This window comes from Daphnia carinata, chromosome 9 (assembly GCF_022539665.2).
Source record: "Daphnia carinata strain CSIRO-1 chromosome 9, CSIRO_AGI_Dcar_HiC_V3, whole genome shotgun sequence".
Lineage (NCBI taxonomy): Eukaryota > Metazoa > Arthropoda > Branchiopoda > Diplostraca > Daphniidae > Daphnia > Daphnia carinata.
Window position 1 is genome coordinate 6,192,878 of NC_081339.1, and position 24,144 is coordinate 6,217,021.

Genomic DNA, 24,144 nt, shown 5'->3' on the forward strand with positions numbered 1-24,144 from the left:
CCGTGTGTGTTGATTAACACACTGATTGACTCAAATATGATTTAATTAACACGCTGATAAAGGAATTCAATTTCTAAACCTCTCACTTTTTTTGCACCTCTCGACATTATGATCGACATGGTTGTCATGTTTCTTTAAATAAGTTTCAGTATAGAAATTAAAATAAGCGGGAAAAAAACTTCCAAAAGAAACAGCTGATTGAACAACAATGGCACACCGTTGATCCCAAAACAGATTGCCACCCTAGCAATGTTTTTACGTCGTAGGTGTTACGTAAAATATTAGATCTTCTTCCAATCACAATAGCTACATGCATATCTCAGATATTAATTATAGTCTTGCTCCCGTATCAAATTTATTATTCCAGTTGAGGACAGAAAGAAAAACACACCCAAAAACGAAAAAAGGTCATCAAGAAAATGGTATTTATAACTTAAACACTAAAAGTAATCGTTCCTCGTACCCCAAAACGCAGTTGTGAAATAATATGTCCTTCGGATATTATCATTACTCTTTCAAATGATATATCCGTTGATTTATTTAAGATCAATATCAAGGATTACGTCGAGGCAAACTTCGATAAAAATCGGGTGGCGACGGGTACACGGAACGCAGTGGGGGCACGTTGGCGGTTTTGGCGTGCTAGTTGGTTTCGTTGGGTGAGTTGGTTTCGTCGTACTAGTTGGGTAATATCCTTTGGTCGTCTGTCCATAATAGTGTGGTGTTTTTGTGGTTGTTGAGGTTGGTCGAGGAGGCCAACACGGTGATGGGCAATGGATGGAGCAAGGATTGCACCTGGGATCTGCAGGACGATAATATACTTCCCTATAGCTAGCAGCCGTTTCCAGTTCATCAACCATCTGAAGGATAACAAATAATAATTGCAAACGTATGACACACAGCCACTTCAGATTAATCTATGCATACTCCTTTGGCTGCTGTAATGTCATCGGCTGTTGGATCTACTGCAGGTAAAGCATTTGCCATTAAGGTGGCAACAATCATCACAACTAACAGTGATAGTCCCTATAGTAGCAGATAATAAAAGTACATTAAAGCTCTGTACGTAAAGGCTTTTAGATTAATAACATGTGTTAAATAAGTATTGAAAAATTCATGAAAACAAAATTATACCTTGTATTCCATTTTTTTCGTTTGTTTAGGAGCTCAGCAGATGACGTTAAAACCGTGGAACAAATGCGACAGGTTTAACTGATTTTGCTGCCGACATCTTGGTTTTATACGTACACCCAATCGACATTGCAAGACAAGTAAGATCGCCGTTCTATTTCATGTAGGTAATTCATTTACGAAACTACCATAACACAAACTATTAATCTCTGTCTGTGTTGCAACGCCTATGGACGTCTACATCGTTACATCACAGGTAGATGTGCTATAGGTAAGCCCGAGCAGTGGACTCTACAGACATGTCGATATACGTGAAGACATGGTTGGCAATCGTTTGACAAGGTCACCAATGTCTATTCAAAGCATTTTGGTGAATTGAATTGGATTGCATAATTGGTAAAGATTGCGTCAGCATCCATTAGAATTTGAAAAATTTGATCCTTTTGAATTTTTAGTTTCAGGTAGCAGTGTATTGAATAGTAATTTAACATGGCGATTGTTTTTTCGAAACTTGCATACTGATGACTTGCAAATGGTTAGCTCTATAAAAAAATGCACAAGCAGATATTCCCTTTTGTTTTGACAAAAATGTGGAACACTTCACGATTTTGCGTGTCATCCTTGCGCAGGGGCCATGCTAATCTTCTCTGTATCGTTCCAATTTTAGTATATGAATTCCGTATGGAATACACTGATATGATAAACAATCGCGGCATTTATACCTGCTTCGAACCCACCTAATATGCGGTGGTGTTCTTGTAACCTTTCAAGTGCTTGATGTCAGTTTACGTTGGCATCAAATTAATTTAAAATACATTTACATCAAAGATCAAACCACACTTTTTAAAGTTCATTTTTCAGTTTTCATAAGTTTTCAATTACCTAAAAGCCAGTAAGGTTTAAAGCTATTTTACAAGAGTATCCAAGGCCTGCTGTTCCTCCCCTTAGGGCTTAGTACAACTCGGCTCAGTCCCTACATGGCCTGGGGGAGGGTTGCTTGTATACGTACATTTAAGTGATTCATTAAGTATAATACGCTTAGCAAGTAAAATTATTCCTTACATTCAAAATTGGTCAGGAAGCTTATAGGAATATTTCACGCAATTTCCACAGTTCACTGCAGGTTGGTTTTAGAGCCCAGAAGAGCCATAAGAGCCCGTCTGTATTCGCCTGACGTTTCGTCCTACAGAGAAAAATTAGTTTATTCTGCGTTTCTCACAAATCATACGAGCATAACGTATACCATAACATCTGCTGCGAAACTTCGGATGAATTTCTTTTCGTATTCCTGCCTTATGTTGCCCAAATCATTGTCACAATGGCCGACGATTAACCGAATAAGGGTGCGACTACAAACATTTCAATTCAACCTTAGCTTTCGAATTAAGCGAAATTTTTTCAGAATCAATTACTTGTTGGTGCCCAATCCTTTCATCGAATCTCGGAGTCGCTGAGCGAAATATGCATGCCGATTCACTGCGCATTGTACTGCAACAAAGTAGATAAGTATAATTGTAATGCACACCTACTTTGTTTACAACTGTCATTCTTACATATTCCCAGTAACACTTTCTCAGCGTTGCCCGAGAATTCACTCATTATAGCCTTTTCCAAACTATTGCCAAACATTGATTGATATTCAATCATAACTTGGCCCAAGTGAGCCCAGCTACGCGTGGCCAGAATGGAATTAAAAGCACTCTCATCCGTCCCCAGTCGAGCTTCTCCTAGAAAACGTATTTAGCTATAACGATCGATCAATTAAATGAACTGAAATTATCTGTGATGTTCTACCTGCGTCATGCAGACGTTGTGCGTCCGATTTTATTTTATGTTCGTCAAAAACAAAATCATTTTCATCTCTTCCACCCTGCGAAAAATTAGAATCCGTTAATCTGTATAATTAACAAATTTGTTTCAAAGTGAACCTGGGCCAATGAAACAAGGATCATTTTGAAAGTGCCCGAAGTGTCTCCAACGATGTCTTTTTCCATAGAATGGCCATAAACTGTAAACATATGAATCGGAAATCAAATTAAAGCCCTACACTCACTTCATTCTTAACGTAAAATTGAACACAGTTATCGATAAATCTAATTGAATATTTACAACGAAGATAGGCAGCGTTCATTTCTTGCATTTCCTTATTTGTGCTACTGCAGAGTATTTCAACCAGGGCTTGGTCGTCCGTCCCCAAACCGGCCATGGCTTCGTACATCTCTCTTGCCATAAAATCAGCTGTAGGCAGACAGAGGGACACCATAACCCTTTCGAAATTGCCACTCAATTCGCTCTTCAATTTTGATTCCAAATCCTACAGGAAATGATGTAAGAACAGGTGCAATTTGGTGGCTTTCAATCTTTACTTTCCCATATCCTGATTTGTAAGCTTGGCTGATTAGGACGCGCTGGTTGTTGCTACGATGGCAGAGAATGGCCATCAGAGCTTTTTCATCAGTGCCCAGACCTTTCATGGCTTTGTAAAGTGCATCAGCATCAGCCCTCGCGTCGAATGAAACGGCCGGATGCACCGTACGGATGTTCTATTGACAATTGCGAAACATACAAAATTTAATTTTTATTGGTAATAATTTAAGAAGCGTGATTTCTTTACCTTTTCTATTTTTTGTTCTTCTTGTTGTTCCTGGTGGTTCCGGTGCTGCCAAATGGGTATCGTGTTTGCAGCGAGGTACTCGAAATTATTAGCATTTTCCATCCTAACGCACAATAATTTTACAGGCAATCTCTGAAGAGAAGAGTACATACGCACCTGTTACTGCTCAACAGTCAGTCCGTTAAGAGGGATGTGAAGTATTAACATAGGCCTGGTTAAGTTTATAGAGCTGGTGTGCCTACGGAATATTGGGCGGGAGACTTGTACTTGTTGTGACGGACGCGTTATTCCCGTATCAAATTCTCTGCTGCGTATGCTGACATTTGTTTATCTCAACCAAACTAACCACCTAAAAACAAATAATAAATCATTTTGAAATATGTCATTTATGCTTAGCAATAACCGTCCTTCGAAAACCACATGGGGAAATAGTGGTTGAATAGATGCGATTTCAATTCATAAAACGGAATTTAGAAACCTCAGACAAACTTTTCGTTCTAACTAACCAACGCTTTGGAATGTGTGGCAAAATTCTAAGATTGTCAGTCAAACTTCCCGTCACAACAACAAAGATATCAATTGTTCTACAGGATACAATACATGTGTACAATCACATGCTATGTTATTTCGTTAGGAACTATCAAGCTGTAGACCAAAACCGTTATAAGTAAAAGGATTTCATATAAAGCTATTCACTGTGAATTGAACAAACGGTTGATCTTGGCCACGTTCAAAGGCACAGAAAACAACATGGCTCAAAAATTGACAATTACTTTGATCGTCCTGTTTGGGCTTTTAACTTTAGGCTTATCGCGTCCAACGTTCGAGGACGACGAGTCCTTTGCATTCGATGAAGAAGAAGCCAGAGCTTACCAAGAAGGACAGGGCTATGATGAAAAAGAGGATCACGAAGAAGAAGAACGAGCCTACGACGACGAGGAAGGCCAAGCTTATGACGAAGAAGAATCCAGAGCTTACGGTGACGTACCAGCTGAATTTATGAGCCAATATGAAGAGATCCGCGTAAGTGTGATTTCTTTTTAGCTAGGGGTGTTTTTTATGTTTCCGTTCTAAATGTTGTTATTTACATTCTACTTCGACTTGTCACGATCGTTAAGCAGCAAAGTAAGGAAGGACCACCTCGTCTTTTAGAGGTCTCGAATTTCTGTTACGGCCGAAAGGATGGCAATTACGCAGATTCTTCAAACCCTAACGCCTTCTATATGTGTGACAAGGCCGGGCAAACTTGGACTATGGTAAGACAAAGTGTCCATGTTAAATTAGATTTCCTGATTATTATTCACGGTTACTTTGAATAACTCCGTTTAAACAGAACTGCCAGGCCGGTTTAGTTTTTGACCAATCTCGTAATCGCTGTGAATGGGCGCATGGAAGTTCCGGTGGTAAGCAAACCAACAATGGATACCAGTCCTATGTGCCACTTCCAGTAAAAGAAACCTACGTACCACAGCAACCAGCGAAAGAAACATATGTGCCATACCAGGCATCTGCCCAGATCACTGGCTATGGTCGCTAAGGGATTATCACATCTTCAATAATTTATCTTTCGTTTTGTTGTGTGATTTTGTCCTAAAACATTGATTCATAACAAAAAACAATTTAGATACTTTTGGTTACCTAAAATGTTTGAAGCTGGCAATAAACTTTACCTATTATTGGTGAGCTTGATGGTTGGCAAAAACATTTAGAGAATCTTCATAATAAGCGTAATACATGAAGGGCTGAAATATTAATGATGAAATGAATATGACATAAATGATGAAATGAAATAAGCATTGGATTCCTGAATTAAAAACTCGCTCAAAAAAAGAGTCAAACAACTAATTCAAATCCATTTAAACAAAACCCCCCAAACTACAAGTCAATAAAACCCAACTCTTAATCATGATTTTTGATTTTAAGAATACCTTATGCTCTCAGAGGGTAAGAGCATGGCTTATTGCCATCTTGGTTCTCCCACTTATAACAAGTACTACACGTTGGTTGCTGTGGGAAGAAATAAACGCGAGTGACTGTTATCACAAGGGGAATTTCAGTAATTTAGATTTCCATGAATAGCCCAGTAATTTTTGATTGTGCAAATAAATTTGAAATATTTACGAAATAATTTGATCTTAAATTCCAAAGCAATACACCTGATGGATTCTTTCAACTTGACTCCTGCAGACGACGTACTCGACAGTCAAAGTCAAGCAAGATATGCAGATTATCACACAAAGAACTTGGAATCCGAAGTTCGTTTGGACCATTAAAATACCTAAAAATTCCGTATGAAGCAAATGCAGTCCCTGTGTGAAGCGTAGGGTACATATATATTTTGTATACATGAATTGAATATTAATGGCACGATATTTTGTCTAGAAAATTCGATTACAGGCAAACATCCTGTCTGCCCCACGTGGGTAAGAGAAACACCCAGCCAATTTCATACAAGGGCTGGCAGAACCATGACCAAGGCGTAAGTCTTTTAGAAACTTTAGCCTTTCTTAGTACCATCATGGGTAACCAATTACAGTTATGTGGTTGCATATTCGTTTTACAAAGTCAGTGACATGTTTGTTTTCGTGCTTAATGGTGTTTGCCATAGTTCAAGTTACATCTAATAGTTGTTTTAGACTAAAATGATATAACTTTATTTCATGTCTATTGCCCCTGAAGAGAATCAATTTTTGATTCCACTTGTAAAATCAGTCGTCTAGGTCATTTTTCAAGACTCACCAGTTGATCTAACAACCAAAGCAATCAAAACGTAAAAGCCCTATCTAAACAAGCCTGCGAGCGAATAAAGAGTGAGCAAGTACTAATGTTCTTTACACATGAAAAAACTGGGCATTAAAGTTTTCTGGTTCAGCTTCTTTGTGGAATATACTGATAAACCTTGAGGCATTGGAAAGACATGGGCAGGAAAGACTACCTTTTAGCAAAATATACAGCCTACAAGATCCAAAGATAATGTAGTTTTATTTTGTCACCAACATCTCAAAGGAACGATTCGTCTGAGCTGGATGGCAACCGCAGTTGAATTGCTACGAATAATAGAACTACTAAATGTCAAAATGTTCTAATCCCGGATTTCCTTTTGTCACCACTTCCTCTAAAATTTAACGCTCGTAAGTTACCAGTTTATAACCACCATGCTAACCAAAGCAAAATAACATTTTACAGGTTCTAAAGCTGTTGCTTGCGAGACAAATTGAACTAGTTGAACTACATTTCCTTAGCGAAATGCTGACATTCAACATGGCTGGTAATTTGACCCCATCAAAATGTTTCAGTTTAACGTTCAACTTACTCGTTCTCCTTGGATTTCTCGCTGCAAATGCCTCAAGCGCATTCGGCGACGAAGAGTTGTTGGGCAATTTCGGTTACGAAGGAGAAGAATCGGCCTATCCTAATCAATTCGAAGAAACTGTAAGTTAAGCTAAATCTGTTAATTAATAGTTACTCCATTATAAAATGTTACAATAATATAGAGATCTGCCGAACCTGGCGAGGAAGGTGATTTGAGAAATCATGAACTTCAATATCAATGGAGGCAATATCCCAGTTACGGAAAGAGGAATCGATATGGACATTACCAGCAATACTACCCTGTACGACCTCAGCCGAACTATGGGACATGTAGAGATGCCCCTCAATGCAAAGCATGCAAAGCTCCAAAAGTGCCCAGTTACCAACCATCTGCTCGATCTGTTCGCGTCGAAACTAGAGCTTGGGAATACCAGTTTGACGAAGATGTAAGTCAGTTATTCATATACTTTCTAGTTTACCTGCATTTGTTTTAGATGCGAGTGTCTTTGGTGTATAATGTGATTTAATTGAAGTTCTTTTCTTTTCTTTTTATGGTGATGTAGCAGTCTGCCCACGCAGAGTACGAATTGCGCTATTATGTGACACGATACCCATATCCCAAGCCATCACTTCCTCAATGCAATAAAGAGTGCAAAGTGGATATACCTAAGGTCCCCGTAAAGAAACCGTACTTCAATCCTGCTGCCCAATATTCACCACCCGGCTATGGCGGCTACGGTCGCTAAACATCCAGGCCGTCATTGCATTGCTGTAATTTATCAAATTAGCGGTTTAATAGCCTTCACGTAACTTAAAGCAACAAAATTCCTTTTAAAATGTTAAAGCGACTTAACGTCCTTACGATGCTTCCTCCTTCACTCCAGGCCTTAAAAGAACACTTTGAATAACAAAGTTGTTTCTTCCAATGCTACACATTTCAAATTAGGCCATTATGCTTCAACGGGAGTGTTGTATTTTATCTTTGTTCAAATACAACCTACCGTACTAGCAAAATAAATTAAAAATACGCCAAGATTTAATTTCATCTTACTTTTTGTAAATAACAATAGCTGATCAAGGAAATGGTTCACCATACTTACCTAACCACAAAAGGAAATGATGGTAAATTCTAATCGGTTTGATTGATTATTTCCAATGATAGTCTAGATTGCCACAGCTTCCTCAGTTGTTCACCACTTCCCAATTTTTCCCAATTCTTGTGGAATTGAAAAGATTCATTTGCCCTGTCCTGTGTATGGAGCCAATCGTTTTAAACACTTACGTTGAATTGAAGTCGGTACAGTAAGTGGCTGTAAGTCCACAGACTGCAGCTTACAATGGCAAGAGCAACTGTAATCTCAACCAAATCTTTCAAATGGAAGACGATTCTAGCCATCGTTTTTGGACTTTTAGCTGCAAATTCCGCCAATTCCTTCGATGAAGAGCTGCGAGACTACCTTGATTACGAGGAACAAGAACAAGCAGAACAAAACCAATTAGAAGACGATGTAAGTTAATAACATTAATATTCAAAACTTAATTGTATTCTTGACGAATTTTTTTTTTATTTCATAGCGATCCGAGGAGTTTCTTGATAAAGAAAAAGAATTAAAAAGTTATGGCGATTCTTACCAACAGCAAAACGGGTTTTGTGCAGGGAAAAAGGATGGTAATTACATCAATCCGAATAATCCCCATTCTTTCTATCAGTGCCATCAAAATGGCATCACCCAGCTAACGGTAAATTCAATAAATATAATATTAAATCATTAGAAACATACTTATTCAAATTCTCCATAATTCTGGAAATTCCAGCATTGTCCTCCGAAAACCGTTTATGATCCTTATCCAAGGGATCGCTGTGAGTGGCCTCAATTGGTCCAGGGCTGTAATGGCCCCTATGGGAATTGCTATGACAAACAACCCATCATCGTGTTGCCAACGCCGTCCCCGTCCGTCAAAGATAAGCCTTGCAGTGATCTACCTCAATGCCCGTCCTGCAAGCCAGCTACCGTGCCCGCCTATAAACCACGGGGTAAAAGGGTGGATCCAAGAGGCTTTTCTGAGGATCTAAGGAACTTTAAACAAATAGTAAGCAGAAATTTCATCAATTAGTTCATGAAAGGAGTTAAACGTTGTTTCTTAACATAGCGGGCTGCTGAAACAGAACATGAATCGAGATATTTTGAACAACCGGAGAAATGGTCCCGTTTCTGTGTTGGTAAAAAAGATGGAAATTATATAAACCCTAACAATCCTCACTCGTTTTATCAATGCCATCAGAACGGCGCCACCGTCTTCCAGGTAAATCTATCTTTTTTTCAAAACAATTTTTCGTTCATATAATTTTACTTGTTTGTTTTGGAATGCAGCCTTGCCCATCCGGCACTGTTTACGATCCACTGCCCAGGGATCGCTGCGAATGGCCAAATGAAGTCCAAGGCTGCAATGGTGGTTATGGGCGCGGATGCAAATATGCGCCAATCGTAGTAATGGAACGTTATCCTTCGTATCCAACCCGCAAAGTCAAACCATCATTTCCTCAATGCAATGTAGAATGCAAAGTAGGCATGACTAGACCACCAGTCAAAGAGACCTACATGCAACGGTCTATACATCAACCTTTCCAGCAGTATATTTCGGCCCCATTTAACAAAATCTTACATAAGTCGGTTTTGTTAAATTAGCAAAATATATGATCCATGTGCAATTTGTTTTTAGTCATTAATTTAAATTAATTTGGTTGAAAATAAAAAAAATAATTACATTACGAATGCAAGTTTTACCGTTGTGCGGCGCTCTATGTCATGATCAGCTGTTTTGCGATAGCTCGAAAATTCTAAGAAAACTCTGGCATTGTGCTATATTTTGTAATTTCATTTACGCAAATCGAGCATTAGAAAACCAATCAGACGATTTATGATGGTTTAACTAATGTTCCACTCGTGTAATAAACTTTTAACTTATCAAATAAAGCAAAAACCAACATACCTGACGAACGAAATGACCTACAATGAAGCAACCGAACAGTTGGGCTGGAAGAAATTATGTAACTGGAAAATAGCTTCAGCTATCGCTTTTTATACTGTCAGAGACGTTCCACATCCGGTGAAATTTTAGGGTGGAGGAACGTAATTCTGAAGGTCAACAGCTGTTGAAAAATTTTTTGTTTTCGACTAGAGCTCGGGGATATGACCATTCCTCCTCGATTGACCCAATCTCTTGCAACGAAGTAGAAAAGGTGAACAACCTCGGGCAATTCACACACACAAAGGAACGAAGACCACGTTTTGCATTTTCAAGCTCAGTAGCTTGTTCACCTGCACGCAATGCACTAGTCTAGACTTGTCGCTTTCAAACCCTGGTGTAGTGATTCACACAACTTTCGCACATGGATATAGTTTTGCATTCACAAGCTGGATATGTTTCACTATTTGTTGGTTCACCAATCACTCACTAGAAATGCACTGCATCAGCACTTAGTTTTGCTTATTCACTGGTTTTGTAGAGTTGCCATTATGCCAAACCGTATTTTGCTAGGATAAGCATAGGTAGAGTAGAAAAACGTAGAATAAGTGCACAACACTACCTCCGCCATTTTGCCTCCATCGTTTTATTTATTATGTACACGTAGTCGTAGCTCACAAACCGTTTCTGTCCAATGAATCTTATGTTTCCACCTCTTTACACAATTTCCAAATACCCATCAATCCTAGTTCCCAACTACTATCTAACGTATAAATATTTTTTTCAGGATTGGTGTCACTAAATGTTATGTAATTATTGTATGTGATGAATGTTAGACATAAGTTGATAGCTGTCGTCACTTAGTTTTTCAAACGCCATTTTTCTTTTGTTCGTTCTCGTTTCTTTGCACACAGGAGGGCAATCTCCTGGGGCCGAAGAGGACATTGGGCATCAGGGATCGCCGCTGGAGCAGTTGGATCATCGCGAAGAATTTGCCAGGTATTAACCTTAAACATTTTAGTGTCTAATTGTGTGTTTTTTCGTATTTATAGGAGGGCTTACATCACCACCGAAGAGGACGGCTGGACAACGAGTATCACCGCCTTGACTGTCGCCCAGATTTGCCAAGTATAAATTTTAATATTTATTAATCAAACATGTTTAATTATTATTTTTTTTATGTATGTAAGAGGGCGCACATCACCACTGAAGAGGACGGCTGGACAACGAGGATCGCCGCCTCGACCGTCGCCCAGAGTTGCCAAGTACAAATTTTAATAATTAAACATATTTAATATTTTATTCTTTAAAATGTATTTAGGAGGGCGCACATCACCACCGAAGAGGATGGCTGGACAACGAGGATCGTCGCCAGACCGATGCCCACAGCTCTTGAAGTATTAACTGAAAATGCAAAGTTTCAACCACGTTTTTATGTTTTTTTATGCGTCAAAAGGAGGGCGTGCAACACCACCGAGGAGGGCCAGTCGACGTCGAGGATTGCCGCAGGAGCAACCAGAATCATCGCCAAGGATAATCAGGTATTAACATTTAAAACGTTAGTGTCTAATTGTGTGTGTTTTATCTATTTATAGAAGGGCTCACATCCCCAACGGCGAGGACGGCTGAACAACGAGGATCGATGCCACAACCTTCGCCCAGAGTTGCCAAGTATAAATTTAAAATTTTTAAGTATCAAATATGTTTTACTTATTTATTTTAAAAAAATGTATTTAGGAGGGCGCACATCACCGAAGAGGACGGCTGGAGAACGAGGATCGCCGCCACAACTTTCGCCCAGGCTTGCAAAGTACACATTTTAAATTTTGAAGTATCAAATATGTTTGACATATTTTTTAAAAAATGTATTTAGGAGGGCGCCCATCACCGAAGAGGACGGCTGGACAACGGGGATCGCCGCCACGACCGTCGCCCAGAATTACCAAGTATAAATTATAAAATTATTAGCCTTAAAAATTTCAGTGTCTGACTGTGTGTTTTTTTTTTTTTTTTTTGCATTTACAGAAGGGCGAGCACTGCAGAAGAGGACTGCCTGACATCGAGGATCGCCGCTGGACATCGAGTATCACCGCTGGACATCGAGGATCACCGCCGGACATCGAGGATCGCCGCCGGACATCGAGGATCGCCGCCCAGCCCCGGGATTCACGCCCGTTAGGATAATGGAACAAGCGAAGATGGTACGGTTGAGTATTGCCATATCGGCATTCGCTTACTTTATTTCATATTGCGATTTGTCTTTTTACATACGTGTACCTTTATTCCTTTTTCCCTACCGTTATTTCCCATCAATTAGTTTGGGTTATGGTTTCACTTTGCACTGGGCACGCAAATTCAATTCAGCATTATCTCACGGTTTGTTAGCGGTTTGTGTTTACTTGTATGCACCAAGTAGGAATGTTTGTTTTTAGATAATGCAATAGTTTTCTTGCTTAGCAATTGGCTGGTTTGGGTTTACTAACACTAATTGCTTTCAATACCACCATTAAAATAAAATAAACTTATGAACTTTGTCCATCGTCTTCCTATTTAATACGAACGCCGATTCGGCAACCCAATCGAAGCCTCTACGAATCATGGGGCCAATAAAATACAGCCCTCGACCCGTCCAACCCGCCCCGAAAACCAGAATGACTAACCAAATGAGCAACAATCCGACTCGATCGGTGTGGGCGAGTTCTACCTCAATTACCTAATACTATTTAAACCGCCCCGACCTATCCGAAAGGATGCAAATCAGTTATTACCCGGGTGGGAATTTTCAAACGGTTCAGTTCAACCCAGTGTACTCGGTGTAACTGATGCGAACCCCCACCTACTTGAAAAATAGTAATTACGTGGCATTTAATTCAAAGAAAGGTAAAAAATGTAATGTGCTTCAAGCAAGAAATTTATTATCAATGTAAAATTCGAAGTAAATGGTCACATTTTCTGCCGACAAACTTGATAATAATTTGGCAACATTGCAGCAAAATGGAGGGAAAGATCTCTGTCACGAGCAACAATCCTTTGATGAAGTGTGGGGAGTAAAATCATAATTGAAGCAAACATAATCTTTGAATAACTAACTTTGTTTCTTTACAAGAATTTGTTTAGCATTACGATTAGAAAGGAAATTGCATGGGCTGCCAAACTAGTTTAATCTGGAACAAAATTGTTGGACTTATTTGGCATATGGCATCTTACCCAATTGCAAAAGTTTTGCAAAGAAGGTAAATACCTTACCCAACACCTAGCACAACTTTCTAGGGTTACTTCAGCTTGATGAACAATCAGTTTCGTGTATTTAAGGTTGTATGTGTTTTGTGCAGGTTTTACAAACTTTACGACTAGAAAGTCCATGAACTACAGTTGGTTGTGGGGGGAGGGAAGAATTCTAGTAATCCAAGTTTATTTAATACTTAATTTAAATCGGTAGTTTAAAACAATGTTGCCTTCTGGGCACAGCAACTGAGATAATTGCTTATCAAAGTTTAAGGATGTATACTGGATAATAAAATCTTTCACTTACTTGAAAGATTCTCTTATACTGGAAGTTGTCGTAACCAAGGTTTTTACAGAAACATGCAGAGTAAAATCACTGTTGCTGGTGTATTATTTTCCTTCTGAAAAAAAGGAGGTTTCCCTCGAATTGCGTACTTTTCATATGGCTTTTGGTTAATTTCCCTAAATATGCGCGGGGCAACGCACAACGTGATATGCCAGTTACAAACTGGGGCGAATTAGCAAAGATGCTTTTATTAAATCATTTTCGTTTTCATTCCTCTAAACATGAGTTTTATTTGGTTTTTATTTCTTTTTGCGCTAGGTACCTGTATGGCATCTTTACTTCGTAATGCTGTCCTTAGTGCAGAGTCCCATCACCTGCAAACTTTAGCCAACGTCGAAAATAATGGAGTATGTGTCAATAAGGTAAGCTCATTTTAACTATGTCGTAAGATCCAACTGTCCTAAACACGACCAATCACTTCGTGACTGTATGAAAATTTAATATGCAGAACAACATGATCTTATTAAGTGTAAATGATATTAGCCTCTGTTGCATACCTGGTCTTTAAATAAGTGATAGCGTTTTTGCTCATGAACATGATGCCTCAGTTTCATAAGAAGCAAGTACGAATTTCCAAACAAGAACGTGTAGTAAAATCGGCACGAAATGACAGGTATGCAAAACGTAAGTCAGTTATATTTACGTATACTTTATTTTTAAATTAGATGTTAGTCGGATCCCATATTAGGATTTGTAAGCAGCAATCATTGCGTCAAAAATCTGAAAAACACGAAAATACGCGTTGAATCTTTGGTAATTGTCAGATGGGAGGCACTAATATTAAAATTTTATCCTTTAGCCGCTAGCTCGTGTGGTTGGTGGTGGAGGGCGGGGAACTCTAGTTGGAGGAGGGCGGGAACGAGGTCCTTGGCGGACAGCAGCAATAGGTGGAGGGCGAGGAATTCTAGTTGGTGGAGGAGGGGGAGGAACTCCAGTTGGCGGAGGGCGAGGGGTAGGTGCCTGACGAGCAGCTGGAGTATGTGATGGGTGAGGACGGCCACTTGGATGCGGTGGGCGAGGACTCCCAGTTGGTCTAGGTCTGTTTTGGGGTTCCTATACAGTTCAAAAACCGTAAAAGTTGAATTTGGTAATGATTACCACCACATGCCAACAATATTCTAAATGCTAAGTAAACCGTAACATTCTCCATTTATTATTAAACATTTAAAAAAGCGCGACAGCAAAGAATATTAAACGAAATGAAATTGATACCGCTAAAGTGACAGTAGCCAAAGCTACCAAGACGAAAAAAGCAATGTGTAAACGCATTTTTGTTGCTTTACTAGTCGGAATTCAGCTAATCGATCGACAAACCTTTTCGACTGCCTATTTATTGCAAACGCCTTGCTTTATATATACACCCGTCTCCAGTTACGCCGTTCGTAAATCCGGGTGGGCTGGAAAAATTGTACTCACCGTTCTATTTGGTCTAGATCCCATCTGTGTATAGGTTGCCCTGGTCATTTGGTTTTCATAGCTTTAAACTTGCATGTTAAAACAATGGTTGTGGTGCACCACCTCATTTGGCGTATGGGCTCTGTATTCTATATCCGTGTTTGTACAGGAACAATTGAAACATCTGCAATTATATCAGGCAATATGTCGTCCACTAGAAGAACAGAATCCCCTTTTTACGAATTATACATCTGTAGAGCCACATACGAGCCGTTTATTTGCTAGCAACGCATTGCTATTCCGCCGTTCAGTCAACTTGTAGATGAAAAGTGTAATTTACGTGGCACTGGTTTTGCGATAGCCGATGAAATCACCGAAACAATAACAGCCGAAATGATCCATATTTGTTAGCAACTAAAAAAATCCTGCTTGGGTTACAATTTGTTTGGTGTCGTAATGTGGCGCTATCTCGTGATTAGAAAAGATACTGTGTATAGACAGCGTAGTAGTGATATGGTTCCTCTTTTTAAATTCATTTTTTCTTTTAGGTGCACTGGTGTTTTCTGTAAAAAGAAAAACTCTGCCGATCAGAAAACGATATCGATAAAACGACGCCTTGTTGACGTGCCAGTAGCGTCGAATTCAAACGACAACCGTTTTACTCCACGTGCGATAAATTCATGAGGACTTCGGATCGTGAAAATGGATAAGCCCTTTGCATTGTGTCCAAACAAATTATGAAATGTGACCTACAGCTTAATGCTGTTTTGCCGCAAGATAGAACAGTAGGAATTCCAAGGTAATCGAGAAAAGATATGCTTGCAATAATAATTTGTATTATACACTAGTTTTCTTATTTTCTAGTGTAATTAAAAATGGAGAAACTAGTGGGGCAATGCGCAGATACAGGCTAATAGGGCACCTTCACATTGCTGCCACTGTGTCGTCATTCAACTGCTGAATTATCGGAAAAAGGTTAAGATCATTAGTTAAATTAAGCACCTGTCCGTTTGGCATTTGATTTAACAGGTAAAGGGCTCGTAGGTTTAGCAGCCTTAGGTGGCACCGTTTTGGCCTCTTTAGCTGTTACCGACTTGTCAGCTTTCGGTGCTGTTTCCTTTTCAGGTTTAGACATGGTTTTCTTGGTTGTTGCCTGGGGAGCTTCTGGTTTCTTAGCTTTAGAGGTAACGGCGTGGGAAGGTGGAACGGTTTTGGATCCAGGACTTGTAGTGGATTTAGAGAGGCTTTTCAAAGCTTCTTCCTGCTGAACAAACTTGTTGATAAAACCATTCAAGCCCTCGAACCATTCCTCCTCTCCGAATTCTTTTTCAATTTGTTGTTGTAATCGCCGCTGTGCCTCAATCCCAGCATCTGGGCTGGATTTAGCTGGCATGGGTTTCGCCAAAGCCAAAGACAACATCAAAATAACAACAGCCAACATGCTCAATACCTATGGACGATATATTAACAATATCAACGGCTAAAATAACGCAGAAAAGTCACAAGCTTTGTACAATTAAGATAAATTGTTACCTGGAATTTCATGGTGAAAGACAAGGAGACTTGTATGTAGGCTGCTTAACAATTCAATCGATCTGTGTGCTAGACTGTGAATCGCTTTCTGTTTTTATAGGTGAGTTCTGTCCAACGTTGCACCGTCTCTACAACCGACGAAAGAAAACTTCCATTGGTTTTAAGAAAACGATGCCTTGCTCGCATTTCAGTTGACGTTAAGTCCAAACAGAAATCACGTCATCATCCGTGCCATAAATCTGATCCGCAATAAAGGTAAACCTGATCCAAGCTGTTGCTTGCTAATAAAAACACGTTTGCGCTTTTCTAGGTATGTGCAAAAGAACGATTCGATCGTTACAACCTCATGTTTCTTATTTATGGCTCTGTGTCGGATGCAGCAATGTAACGCCATACAGCAAAAGAATTGGTGACAAACACGGTATTTATGTTCAATTTGGAAGTTTACCTTAAGTGTTTTGTAGTTTGAGGGAAGCGATAGCGTTATCGGTACCTTTTTGTGTCTATCTTTTTAGCTCCATAATGAAATGAAAACATGTCGAAACGTCTGCGACCTTATCTTTCAGATAACTAAATGTATTCCATATGCCGACGTATCTACTCTCGACTCACCCGCAGTCGTGTTGAAGGCGTAATGCAACATGAGTTCAATCATTAGCGACGATGAAGCGGATGTTACAGATCTGATCACGTGCAGCGTCTGTTTTAGCGAATTCGACAACGCTAATCATAAACCAAAATTCTTGCCGTGTGCACATTCCATTTGCCGTGCGTGTCTCGTGGTAAGTTGAAAGCATTCACGTTAAAATAATAACACCAAAATGAATAATAATCATTGTAAGTAACGCAGGCAATTCAAAACGATGGGAAGATTAGATGTCCACTCTGCCGCACATCTCACACCCATTGGGATGATGTGGCGAGTTTACCGAATAACGTTTACGCCCTACGATTAGCTATCGATAAAAATCAGAACAAAGCATCACACGAAGCGCTACTCAAGCTTAAAGCTGAACTGGAAGACATGAAGGATCGACGACATACCAATTGGTCAGAAACAATTGGAAAAAGAAAAGAAATTCAGTCTTACCTGCTTCAGGTATTGGATGCGATCAAAAACGCCAAGAAGGAGATCCAAGAAAAACTGGAAGAAAATGGTCGAATAATTGCAGAATTAACTCGTCAATGTGAGGGAAGAAGCGAGCGAAATTCAAGCGTCTATCCCACTGAAAAAGAGCCACCAGTTGATAAAACATTATTGGGACTTTCTTCCTTGATGAGTGGTCTTCAGCTAACGATATGTCCTGGAGATTCAAAGGAAACAATCAAAGAAAAAATGAAGATCTCCGTTGAGGATAGCGAACAAAACTTGACACTGGTTTCTGCCGAAGTGGATAGTTTAAGAACTTGGAAAAAGGCCCGTTTTACTATACGGGCGGATAGCGATGCTGTTGCCACATTTCCTCTGATATGGCATACAATTATGGAGATGGATTGGACTAGAACTCCGACATCGTCCAATGACTTCAATTTTTTACTGGTGTCCTACATGATTTTCTCTCTTTCGAAGTCGTATGTTGTGCAAGATGTCCCAACATTTGGTGCAGCCATAGAAGCACCTGTTTCGACTCGGAGGACAATTTCTCATCTTATTCCCCGCTTGCTGAGAGGCCGTTACTCCCAATCGTTAATCCTTGAAGCAGAAGAGTCATCGTCAAATAGTTCTAATAAATCATTCGCATCTAGGTTCAAAGGATTATTCTCATTTAGCTCTAATGAGTCACTGACGAGCTTTAGTGAATCATTGACATCCAGCTCTAATGAATCATTGACAAGCTCTGATGAATCCCTAACATCTAGCTTTTATGAATCACTGTCATCAAGCTCTAATGAATCATTGACAAGCTCTAATGAATCATTGACATTGAGCTCTAGTGAATCAATGGATTTCAATTTCCGAGTCAGCAGAGGATGCCTTATGATTCCATCACTAGACGCGTACCACCAAGCACACGATGGTTCGAACTTAGTTCTAATGGAAAATTAACATCGTGTGGATTTCCAGGATGGGCTGGCAACGGTTAGTATAATTAACGAAACACATTTAGTCTATCGAAATAGCAGAATTGTTACTCGTAGTCCTTGGTTTATAACAATCTATATATTTAGTGGGGGGTTAGCAGCACCTATTCAATCAGAATGATTTCTGAGTTGTTGTATTAGGTTATGGTACACAACTGGCAATTCTTAATGTTTGCTTTCCATTTTATAACTTTGTGGTTTGCCTTGTAAATAAAAGCTTTTATTTGTAAGTAAAAATGTCTAATTATTTGAAGGAAAACATTGTGGTATGCTGTTTATCAATCCCAATAAGTGCACAATATGGCAACACTTTTTCTTCTAGGGAGGGCATATCATCCCCATAGTTAATGCAAGTAAGTCAGTAATAGGAAAGTCAACAATACACGTACTAGTGTTCCAGTGTATTTTTTGTTTTAATCTTGCCTAATATACTTTTTTTTTTTTTACTAACCCCTCAATTCACTTGCTGATGTCCGAGTAATTTGTTAAATCTTACGAGCTTTACCACCCATTTACTTTGTGGTTCTTGTTTAATTGTTTTCCCCTTCGCCTAGCTGAAGGGATTTGGCCCAAAACATCAAAATCCAAGCCTTCACTCCATAAGTTTGATCGAAACTTTTGCTAAAATCAGGTAAAATCTGTTGGATTTTATCCAAGTTTGTTTCGCACTATTGATAAGGCAACATCGTTTCATTCTGAAACTTTGTGATGCAAACAAACCATAAAGTTTGATTTAATTGAATGGAAAAATCGAATGTTCCAAACAGACAACAAAACAAGGCCTTCAAAAATCAGGTAGCATTTACTTTTTTTTTTTTCTGATATTGATGATCTGATTACTGAGGTTTCCATTCTGATTATCCGAACTCTGACTCCAGCCGAACTTTTCGTTACAAAACAGACCCTGATGGCGATTTTACTGCATCCCGGAAACGTGGCAAAAATTTATCTAATGGAATTCGTAATCAGTAGAAGATACAGCCTACGTGATTTACATCGAGTTATTTCCACTGCAGTGGAATGTGACACATCTACGTGTTTTATACTTGGAAAGGAATGGCCTAGAATCCGGAAGTGATGGCGAAATGGTATGCTCTTGCTTTCCAAGTTTATTTCTGAAACCGTTATCTATTATGATGCAATAGCTAAACACTTTCCTTTTACATGTGCTCTTTCTAGGCTTAGACTTCATACAGCAGGGCATTGTATATTGCCTGTCGCCGAAGGCTGAGTCACGAATACGTTGATGTATAATGATAAGCTGCCCTATGCCTTCTATCGCTGATAACAACCGAAAATGTCTACCCATTCTGACGATAAGCAGGTAAAAGATGATGACAGTTTATTCATTCTTTGCCTTGAAGTGGGGACAATCGGCGAGAGAAAAACATTCTTCCTAACCGGAGCATCGCCGTGTTTCACCTTCACAACCATCAGGTGCAGAAATCCATCTAGTATAACGCGGACCAAATACCCAAACAGCCCAACATGGGAGATAAAATACTTCGATATTTGGCCATCGCCAACATGTTCGAGGGCTGCCTCGCCGTCCTGCTACAGGTCTGATTATTGATAATAGTTTTATAGCTAAAATCTAAATTTGTCCTTTTGTTTTTAATATGAAGTTGGCTGTGCTCGTTACCCTTCATGACTGGGTCGACTTTATTTGCATTGGATTCTGGGGTGGAGTGCTCATGGTATTGGCTGGAATGTGGACTCTTCAGAGAAGGTATTAATCTTCTTTCTTGCTTTCAGTGGTTAACTTAAAGTTTGGTTTTTATTATAGCCCGAAGAAAATGATAACAACAGCTTCTCTTGCAATGTTTGGTGGTCTGTGCATGGTTGGTTTTTATTCGTGGAATGTGTCAACCGTAGATTGTGGAAATATTACTACTACCCCAAACGGGGCAAGAGGCAACTGGGAAAATGACCCTGATCTCTGTAATTAGCATATCTTTCCTGTTTTCCAAGACTTTAATCCTATAACGGTTAACTCTTTCTTATTTTGGCCCGTCTCTTACAGGTAGTTGGCGGTTGGCGTCGGATATTCTGTTCATCATTTTCGGATGTTTTGCAATTGTCATTAATATTTTTATGGCGGCTAGGACTTCAATGATAATTGGCGATAGACGTGGCTCGTTCTAATCTGATTATTCCTGTTTATAAATTTGTTTTCCAATGCTCCCAATTGCATTCAACTCATTCTCGTTGCTCCAACTCATGAAAACGTTAAATAAACTATAATGCATTACCTTACTAAATTGGAAATAAAATTCACTTGAGTTTGGCAAATCAAGTGAGTCTTGTTCCTCTGTGATACACGCTAAATCATACATTGGATGGGGAATTTTTCAGTTAATTTACTACGTAGAAGATAAGCGATAGACCTTGCCACCTTTCCTCACACCTCATCGTTAAATTTCTAATCTGAACAATGCCATCTTTGCAATTTAAGTCCCCAGTTTTGTTTAATGAGTTGGACCGATTTCCTTTAGTATCGATACTGACGTTTTCATCAACCCACGCATCATATTGACGTTATTCACGTCACTTTTTGAATAACCGGGCCGTTTTAATGTTTTTTATCGTCGACAAAGTGGAACGAACAAAAATGGTCTGATTGCTACCTTGGCAACGGCAGCAGCATTGAAATAGAGCTACGGCGATAACAGTCAATGCGAGTATTCTGATCGAACTAAAAGTGTAACCTTAGTCACTCGTCTTCACTTGATTTCGCCAAAGAACATTGAAATGGCTGCTGACAATATTCTTCGGAATTTGGCAGTTGCCAATATGATTGAAGGCTGCATCGTCGTTTTACTACAGGTACATAAAATTCGTGAATCAGTGTTAACCATCGACATTTCTATTAAATTTTGAAATAATGTGGTTTTCTTGTAGTTGGCTGTTCTAATTACACTTCACGATTGGGTGGATTGGATTTGCATTGGTTTTTGGGGTGGAGGACTAATGGTGTTGGCCGGAATGTGGGCTCTCCAGAGAAGGTAATATTTCATTTGCATCTGTAGTCATCTTTAACAAAATAATAATATTGTTGTAATTGTTATCTTTTAACAGTCAAAAGAAGATGATCCCAACTGCAGCTCTATCAATATTAGGTGGCCTTTGTATGATTGGATTCTATTCGTGGAACGTCTCTGTCATCGATTGTGACGACTACAACAGACTCGCAGAATCTAAAGGCAATTGGGAAAACGAAAATCCTGAAATGTGTAAGATCCATCAAACATTTTGGCAATCTGACGATGTTCTATTTCATTCAATTTGCTAAAAAGGTGAATGGCGAGTGGCATCCGATATTCTGTTTATCATCTTCGGATGTTTAGCGGTTGCTACAAACATGTTTATGGCGGCTAAAGCCTCTATCATCGTTGCAAGTCATCCGAGACGTAGTTCACATTCGTCAAACTCGCATCGTCCTCGTCCGGCAGCTCATGCTATGGCTCATGTCCAACAGCCAGTTGCTGTTCACCACCACACGACGTACGTCACTCCAACAGCCACTTATCCAGCACCTTATCCGGAACAGCATCACATGGTACCTACTTATCCGCCTCAACAAGTCAGCTATCCGGCTTATCCAGCACAGTCTGCTGTTCAACAGCAACCTGCGTACAATCCCAGCTATCCAGCACCACACGCCCCTCCCTATTACAAAGACTGAATGACTTAAATAGAACACTATAAAATTCTTGTGTATGGCATAACTAAACTATTTTTCATTTAGAGAGACTTAGAAAGAATGTTCTGCTACTTACCATGTAATGTGACTGTTTTCTCAGAATTGAATGTGAGATTTTGTTCAGATATTCAACTGAAGTGTATTCTTTTTTTTTTCAGATTTAATTTCATTGCAGTGATAACCCAGTGCATCATCCCTATGTCAGAATGCCTGTCGCAATATATACACGGAATTCTTTGAAAAGGTGACACTCTTTATGAGAAAAGCTAAATTGTGCAGGCTGAGTCACGATGGCTGTAATGGTGACGGACATAACGTCACACGTTTACGTTAGCGGGCTATCGTGCAGGAAATAGCGCACAGAGATAACGTGAAAAATCATTATGGCGGATATTGGCTTTGGAAACCCATCGATGATAACCAGGCTGTATTGTGTGCCAGCCTTTAGTCCACAAACGTTGCTATAGTAGCTATCTTGTTGCTGATAGAACGAAAGATCGTTATATACTTACCTTGTTATTTTTTTCTCCTAATCTTTTGGCGTATTGTAAAACTGAACGAGCTACGACAGTGGCCACGACGAGAATCCACTAGATAGATTTATTTTTTTTTGCCATATCCATTGTCTCGTGATTATTAGCGACATATTGTAGTCGTTAGTTAATTCTTCGTTAGCATTCGTCTACTTATCAAGGATGGCAGCCGATGAAAAAGGAATGCAAAAATGGCGTATCGTTGGTGGTTTCAACGTGATTGTCGGTTGTATCGTCTTGGTGGTTCAGGTACGACATGTTAACAGTTTCATTAGTAAACACACAGAGTTAAATAAATGTATCAGAACAGGTGGCTACGTTGTTAACCCTTTGGGAATGGGTGGATTGGATCGGCATTGGCATCTGGGGTGGTTGTTTTATGATATCAGCCGGATCTCTAACTATCCAAAGAAGGTATGACTTTCCATTCAACCATCTCTCAAATCATTTTCTGAATTCAAGTTTTATTATTTAGTCCCCGACTGATCTCTATGTCCGTTTGTGCTCTGCTAAGTGGACTTGCTCTCGTTATCTTTTATGCATGGAACCTTGGTGTCTACAATAATTACTCATACAACTACACAAGGGTTAATGCCACCGGGGTCTATAAACCGTACTGTATCCATTACGGTTACACCACTAGCTTATGTAAGTTCCTCGTCATGATTTATCCTACGTCAGCTACAATCAAATTTAACTCTTTTCTTTTAACAAAGGCCAATGGCGATTAGCGTCTGACATCATTTTCATCGTTTGTGGTAGCTTAGCCATGATGATTAACATCGTTCTATCAGCCAATACTAAAGCGATCGTCGTGATTCGTCCGCTTGTGCGTTACCCCGTCAACACGGTCAACGCTTACCCGATGAGCACGACCAACACGACATATGTTATGACAAACAGCCGTCCATCCGCCTATCCGGTGGCTACCCAGCAAATGGTTTATCAAATGCCCAATAACGGCACATATCCAACGGGTGGTGTCGTCTATCAAACATCCCCCGGTCATCAACAGCCAGTTTATTACGCCCAGGCTAATCCACCTGCTTACACTGCTACCGCTACTGCAGCCCCAGTTTATTACAGTGTCTAAGCCCTCGTTATTAGTTGAATCACTAACATGTTTCGAACAGAGAGGACGTGATTGTTGGTCACGTTTAACTAGTGGGTGATTTAAAATTACAATTTCTGATGAATTTGGCTTTTATTCGTAAGTGTATAACTCAATACAGACGATATGGTGACGTTAGGTTCGACAAAATCTGTTTTCCATTGGCGTCAGAGATTTCTTTTTATCTTTAAC

At 39.5% G+C, this 24,144-nt stretch overlaps 9 protein-coding genes and 1 non-coding gene across 13 annotated transcripts; 7 read left to right on the forward strand and 3 right to left on the reverse strand.

The window, feature by feature from the left end:
• Positions 1-1,626: 1,626 nt before the first annotated feature.
• LOC130698059 (annexin B9-like) lies at positions 1,627-4,026 on the reverse strand. Of its 2 annotated transcripts, XM_057520854.2 has the most exons (10): positions 3,902-4,026; positions 3,746-3,848; positions 3,498-3,674; positions 3,241-3,445; positions 3,060-3,139; positions 2,926-3,001; positions 2,685-2,858; positions 2,544-2,619; positions 2,375-2,480; positions 1,628-2,314 (listed from the first exon to the last, which is right to left on the reverse strand). In XM_057520854.2, exons 2-10 carry the CDS (start codon positions 3,845-3,847, stop codon positions 2,246-2,248), a joined length of 1,065 nt encoding a protein of 354 aa, XP_057376837.1. In that variant the 5' UTR covers position 3,848; positions 3,902-4,026; the 3' UTR covers positions 1,628-2,245. The 2 variants fall into 2 exon arrangements, with proteins under 2 accessions (XP_057376836.1, XP_057376837.1); XM_057520853.2 differs by having other exon boundaries at positions 1,627-2,314; positions 3,746-3,925.
• LOC130698204 (U6 spliceosomal RNA) lies at positions 1,716-1,821 on the reverse strand. The gene has a single exon (XR_009003218.1). It is a non-coding gene; the product is annotated as a U6 spliceosomal RNA (small nuclear RNA).
• A 409-nt stretch (positions 4,027-4,435) lies between the features above and the next one.
• LOC130698098 (uncharacterized) lies at positions 4,436-5,434 on the forward strand. Its single transcript, XM_057520905.2, has 3 exons — positions 4,436-4,768; positions 4,867-5,001; positions 5,079-5,434. Exons 1-3 carry the CDS (start codon positions 4,496-4,498, stop codon positions 5,280-5,282), a joined length of 612 nt encoding a protein of 203 aa, XP_057376888.1. The 5' UTR covers positions 4,436-4,495; the 3' UTR covers positions 5,283-5,434.
• A 1,516-nt stretch (positions 5,435-6,950) lies between these two features.
• On the forward strand, positions 6,951-8,032 carry LOC130698092 (uncharacterized). 2 transcript variants are annotated; one of them, XM_057520898.2, is made up of 3 exons: positions 6,951-7,177; positions 7,240-7,503; positions 7,624-8,032. In XM_057520898.2, the coding sequence occupies exons 1-3, from the start codon at positions 6,992-6,994 to the stop codon at positions 7,801-7,803; spliced, it is 630 nt and encodes a 209-aa protein (XP_057376881.2). In that variant the 5' UTR covers positions 6,951-6,991; the 3' UTR covers positions 7,804-8,032. The 2 variants fall into 2 exon arrangements, with proteins under 2 accessions (XP_057376881.2, XP_057376880.2); XM_057520897.2 differs by having other exon boundaries at positions 6,952-7,177; positions 7,621-8,032.
• Positions 8,033-8,365: 333 nt separating this feature from the next.
• Positions 8,366-9,760, forward strand: LOC130698063 (uncharacterized). Its single transcript, XM_057520861.2, has 5 exons — positions 8,366-8,565; positions 8,633-8,797; positions 8,873-9,148; positions 9,209-9,361; positions 9,430-9,760. Exons 1-5 carry the CDS (start codon positions 8,395-8,397, stop codon positions 9,742-9,744), a joined length of 1,080 nt encoding a protein of 359 aa, XP_057376844.1. The 5' UTR covers positions 8,366-8,394; the 3' UTR covers positions 9,745-9,760.
• Positions 9,761-15,961: 6,201 nt separating this feature from the next.
• Positions 15,962-16,628, reverse strand: LOC130698187 (histone H1.3-like). The gene is made up of 2 exons (XM_057520965.2): positions 16,524-16,628; positions 15,962-16,440 (listed from the first exon to the last, which is right to left on the reverse strand). Exons 1-2 carry the CDS (start codon positions 16,533-16,535, stop codon positions 15,985-15,987), a joined length of 468 nt encoding a protein of 155 aa, XP_057376948.1. The 5' UTR covers positions 16,536-16,628; the 3' UTR covers positions 15,962-15,984.
• Positions 16,629-17,150: 522 nt separating this feature from the next.
• On the forward strand, positions 17,151-19,001 carry LOC130698051 (uncharacterized). Of its 2 annotated transcripts, XM_057520843.2 has the most exons (3): positions 17,151-17,305; positions 17,374-18,603; positions 18,860-18,991. In XM_057520843.2, exons 1-2 carry the CDS (start codon positions 17,165-17,167, stop codon positions 18,568-18,570), a joined length of 1,338 nt encoding a protein of 445 aa, XP_057376826.1. In that variant the 5' UTR covers positions 17,151-17,164; the 3' UTR covers positions 18,571-18,603; positions 18,860-18,991. The 2 variants fall into 2 exon arrangements, with proteins under 2 accessions (XP_057376826.1, XP_057376825.1); XM_057520842.2 differs by having other exon boundaries at positions 17,374-19,001.
• An 877-nt stretch (positions 19,002-19,878) lies between these two features.
• Positions 19,879-20,832, forward strand: LOC130698104 (uncharacterized). The gene is made up of 4 exons (XM_057520913.2): positions 19,879-20,165; positions 20,231-20,334; positions 20,392-20,546; positions 20,629-20,832. The coding sequence occupies exons 1-4, from the start codon at positions 20,094-20,096 to the stop codon at positions 20,748-20,750; spliced, it is 453 nt and encodes a 150-aa protein (XP_057376896.1). The 5' UTR covers positions 19,879-20,093; the 3' UTR covers positions 20,751-20,832.
• Positions 20,833-21,289: 457 nt separating this feature from the next.
• LOC130698097 (uncharacterized) lies at positions 21,290-22,329 on the forward strand. The gene is made up of 4 exons (XM_057520904.2): positions 21,290-21,431; positions 21,507-21,610; positions 21,684-21,838; positions 21,902-22,329. Exons 1-4 carry the CDS (start codon positions 21,357-21,359, stop codon positions 22,288-22,290), a joined length of 723 nt encoding a protein of 240 aa, XP_057376887.1. The 5' UTR covers positions 21,290-21,356; the 3' UTR covers positions 22,291-22,329.
• A 538-nt stretch (positions 22,330-22,867) lies between these two features.
• Positions 22,868-24,107, forward strand: LOC130698096 (uncharacterized). Its single transcript, XM_057520903.2, has 4 exons — positions 22,868-23,090; positions 23,152-23,255; positions 23,317-23,489; positions 23,558-24,107. The coding sequence occupies exons 1-4, from the start codon at positions 23,004-23,006 to the stop codon at positions 23,932-23,934; spliced, it is 741 nt and encodes a 246-aa protein (XP_057376886.1). The 5' UTR covers positions 22,868-23,003; the 3' UTR covers positions 23,935-24,107.
• The last annotated feature ends 37 nt before the right edge of the window (positions 24,108-24,144 follow it).

Excerpts from the sequence above, each read along its gene's own strand:
- LOC130698097 (XM_057520904.2), top strand. The coding sequence starts at position 21,357 with ATGGCTGCTGACAATATTCTTCGGAATTTGGCAGTTGCCAATATGATT. Across the intron at positions 21,432-21,506 it reads GCATCGTCGTTTTACTACAG|TTGGCTGTTCTAATTACACT; the intron begins GTACATAAAATT and ends GTTTTCTTGTAG. Across the intron at positions 21,611-21,683 it reads ATGTGGGCTCTCCAGAGAAG|TCAAAAGAAGATGATCCCAA; the intron begins GTAATATTTCAT and ends ATCTTTTAACAG.
- LOC130698104 (XM_057520913.2), top strand. The coding sequence starts at position 20,094 with ATGGGAGATAAAATACTTCGATATTTGGCCATCGCCAACATGTTCGAG. Across the intron at positions 20,335-20,391 it reads ATGTGGACTCTTCAGAGAAG|CCCGAAGAAAATGATAACAA; the intron begins GTATTAATCTTC and ends TTTTTATTATAG. Across the intron at positions 20,547-20,628 it reads GGAAAATGACCCTGATCTCT|GTAGTTGGCGGTTGGCGTCG; the intron begins GTAATTAGCATA and ends CGTCTCTTACAG.
- LOC130698096 (XM_057520903.2), top strand. The coding sequence starts at position 23,004 with ATGGCAGCCGATGAAAAAGGAATGCAAAAATGGCGTATCGTTGGTGGT. Across the intron at positions 23,091-23,151 it reads GTATCGTCTTGGTGGTTCAG|GTGGCTACGTTGTTAACCCT; the intron begins GTACGACATGTT and ends GTATCAGAACAG. Across the intron at positions 23,490-23,557 it reads CGGTTACACCACTAGCTTAT|GCCAATGGCGATTAGCGTCT; the intron begins GTAAGTTCCTCG and ends CTTTTAACAAAG.
- LOC130698063 (XM_057520861.2), top strand. The coding sequence starts at position 8,395 with ATGGCAAGAGCAACTGTAATCTCAACCAAATCTTTCAAATGGAAGACG. Across the intron at positions 9,149-9,208 it reads TAAGGAACTTTAAACAAATA|CGGGCTGCTGAAACAGAACA; the intron begins GTAAGCAGAAAT and ends TTCTTAACATAG. Across the intron at positions 9,362-9,429 it reads ACGGCGCCACCGTCTTCCAG|CCTTGCCCATCCGGCACTGT; the intron begins GTAAATCTATCT and ends TTTGGAATGCAG.
- LOC130698092 (XM_057520897.2), top strand. The coding sequence starts at position 6,992 with ATGCTGACATTCAACATGGCTGGTAATTTGACCCCATCAAAATGTTTC. Across the intron at positions 7,178-7,239 it reads CTAATCAATTCGAAGAAACT|AGATCTGCCGAACCTGGCGA; the intron begins GTAAGTTAAGCT and ends ACAATAATATAG. Across the intron at positions 7,504-7,620 it reads AATACCAGTTTGACGAAGAT|CAGTCTGCCCACGCAGAGTA; the intron begins GTAAGTCAGTTA and ends ATGGTGATGTAG.
- LOC130698051 (XM_057520842.2), top strand. The coding sequence starts at position 17,165 with ATGAGTTCAATCATTAGCGACGATGAAGCGGATGTTACAGATCTGATC. Across the intron at positions 17,306-17,373 it reads TTTGCCGTGCGTGTCTCGTG|GCAATTCAAAACGATGGGAA; the intron begins GTAAGTTGAAAG and ends TAAGTAACGCAG.
- LOC130698098 (XM_057520905.2), top strand. The coding sequence starts at position 4,496 with ATGGCTCAAAAATTGACAATTACTTTGATCGTCCTGTTTGGGCTTTTA. Across the intron at positions 4,769-4,866 it reads GCCAATATGAAGAGATCCGC|CAAAGTAAGGAAGGACCACC; the intron begins GTAAGTGTGATT and ends ATCGTTAAGCAG. Across the intron at positions 5,002-5,078 it reads CCGGGCAAACTTGGACTATG|AACTGCCAGGCCGGTTTAGT; the intron begins GTAAGACAAAGT and ends CCGTTTAAACAG.
- LOC130698059 (XM_057520853.2), bottom strand. The coding sequence starts at position 3,895 with ATGTACTCTTCTCTTCAGAGATTGCCTGTAAAATTATTGTGCGTTAGG. Across the intron at positions 2,859-2,925 it reads ACAACGTCTGCATGACGCAG|GAGAAGCTCGACTGGGGACG; the intron begins GTAGAACATCAC and ends TACGTTTTCTAG. Across the intron at positions 2,315-2,374 it reads GTTTCGCAGCAGATGTTATG|GACGAAACGTCAGGCGAATA; the intron begins GTATACGTTATG and ends TTTTCTCTGTAG.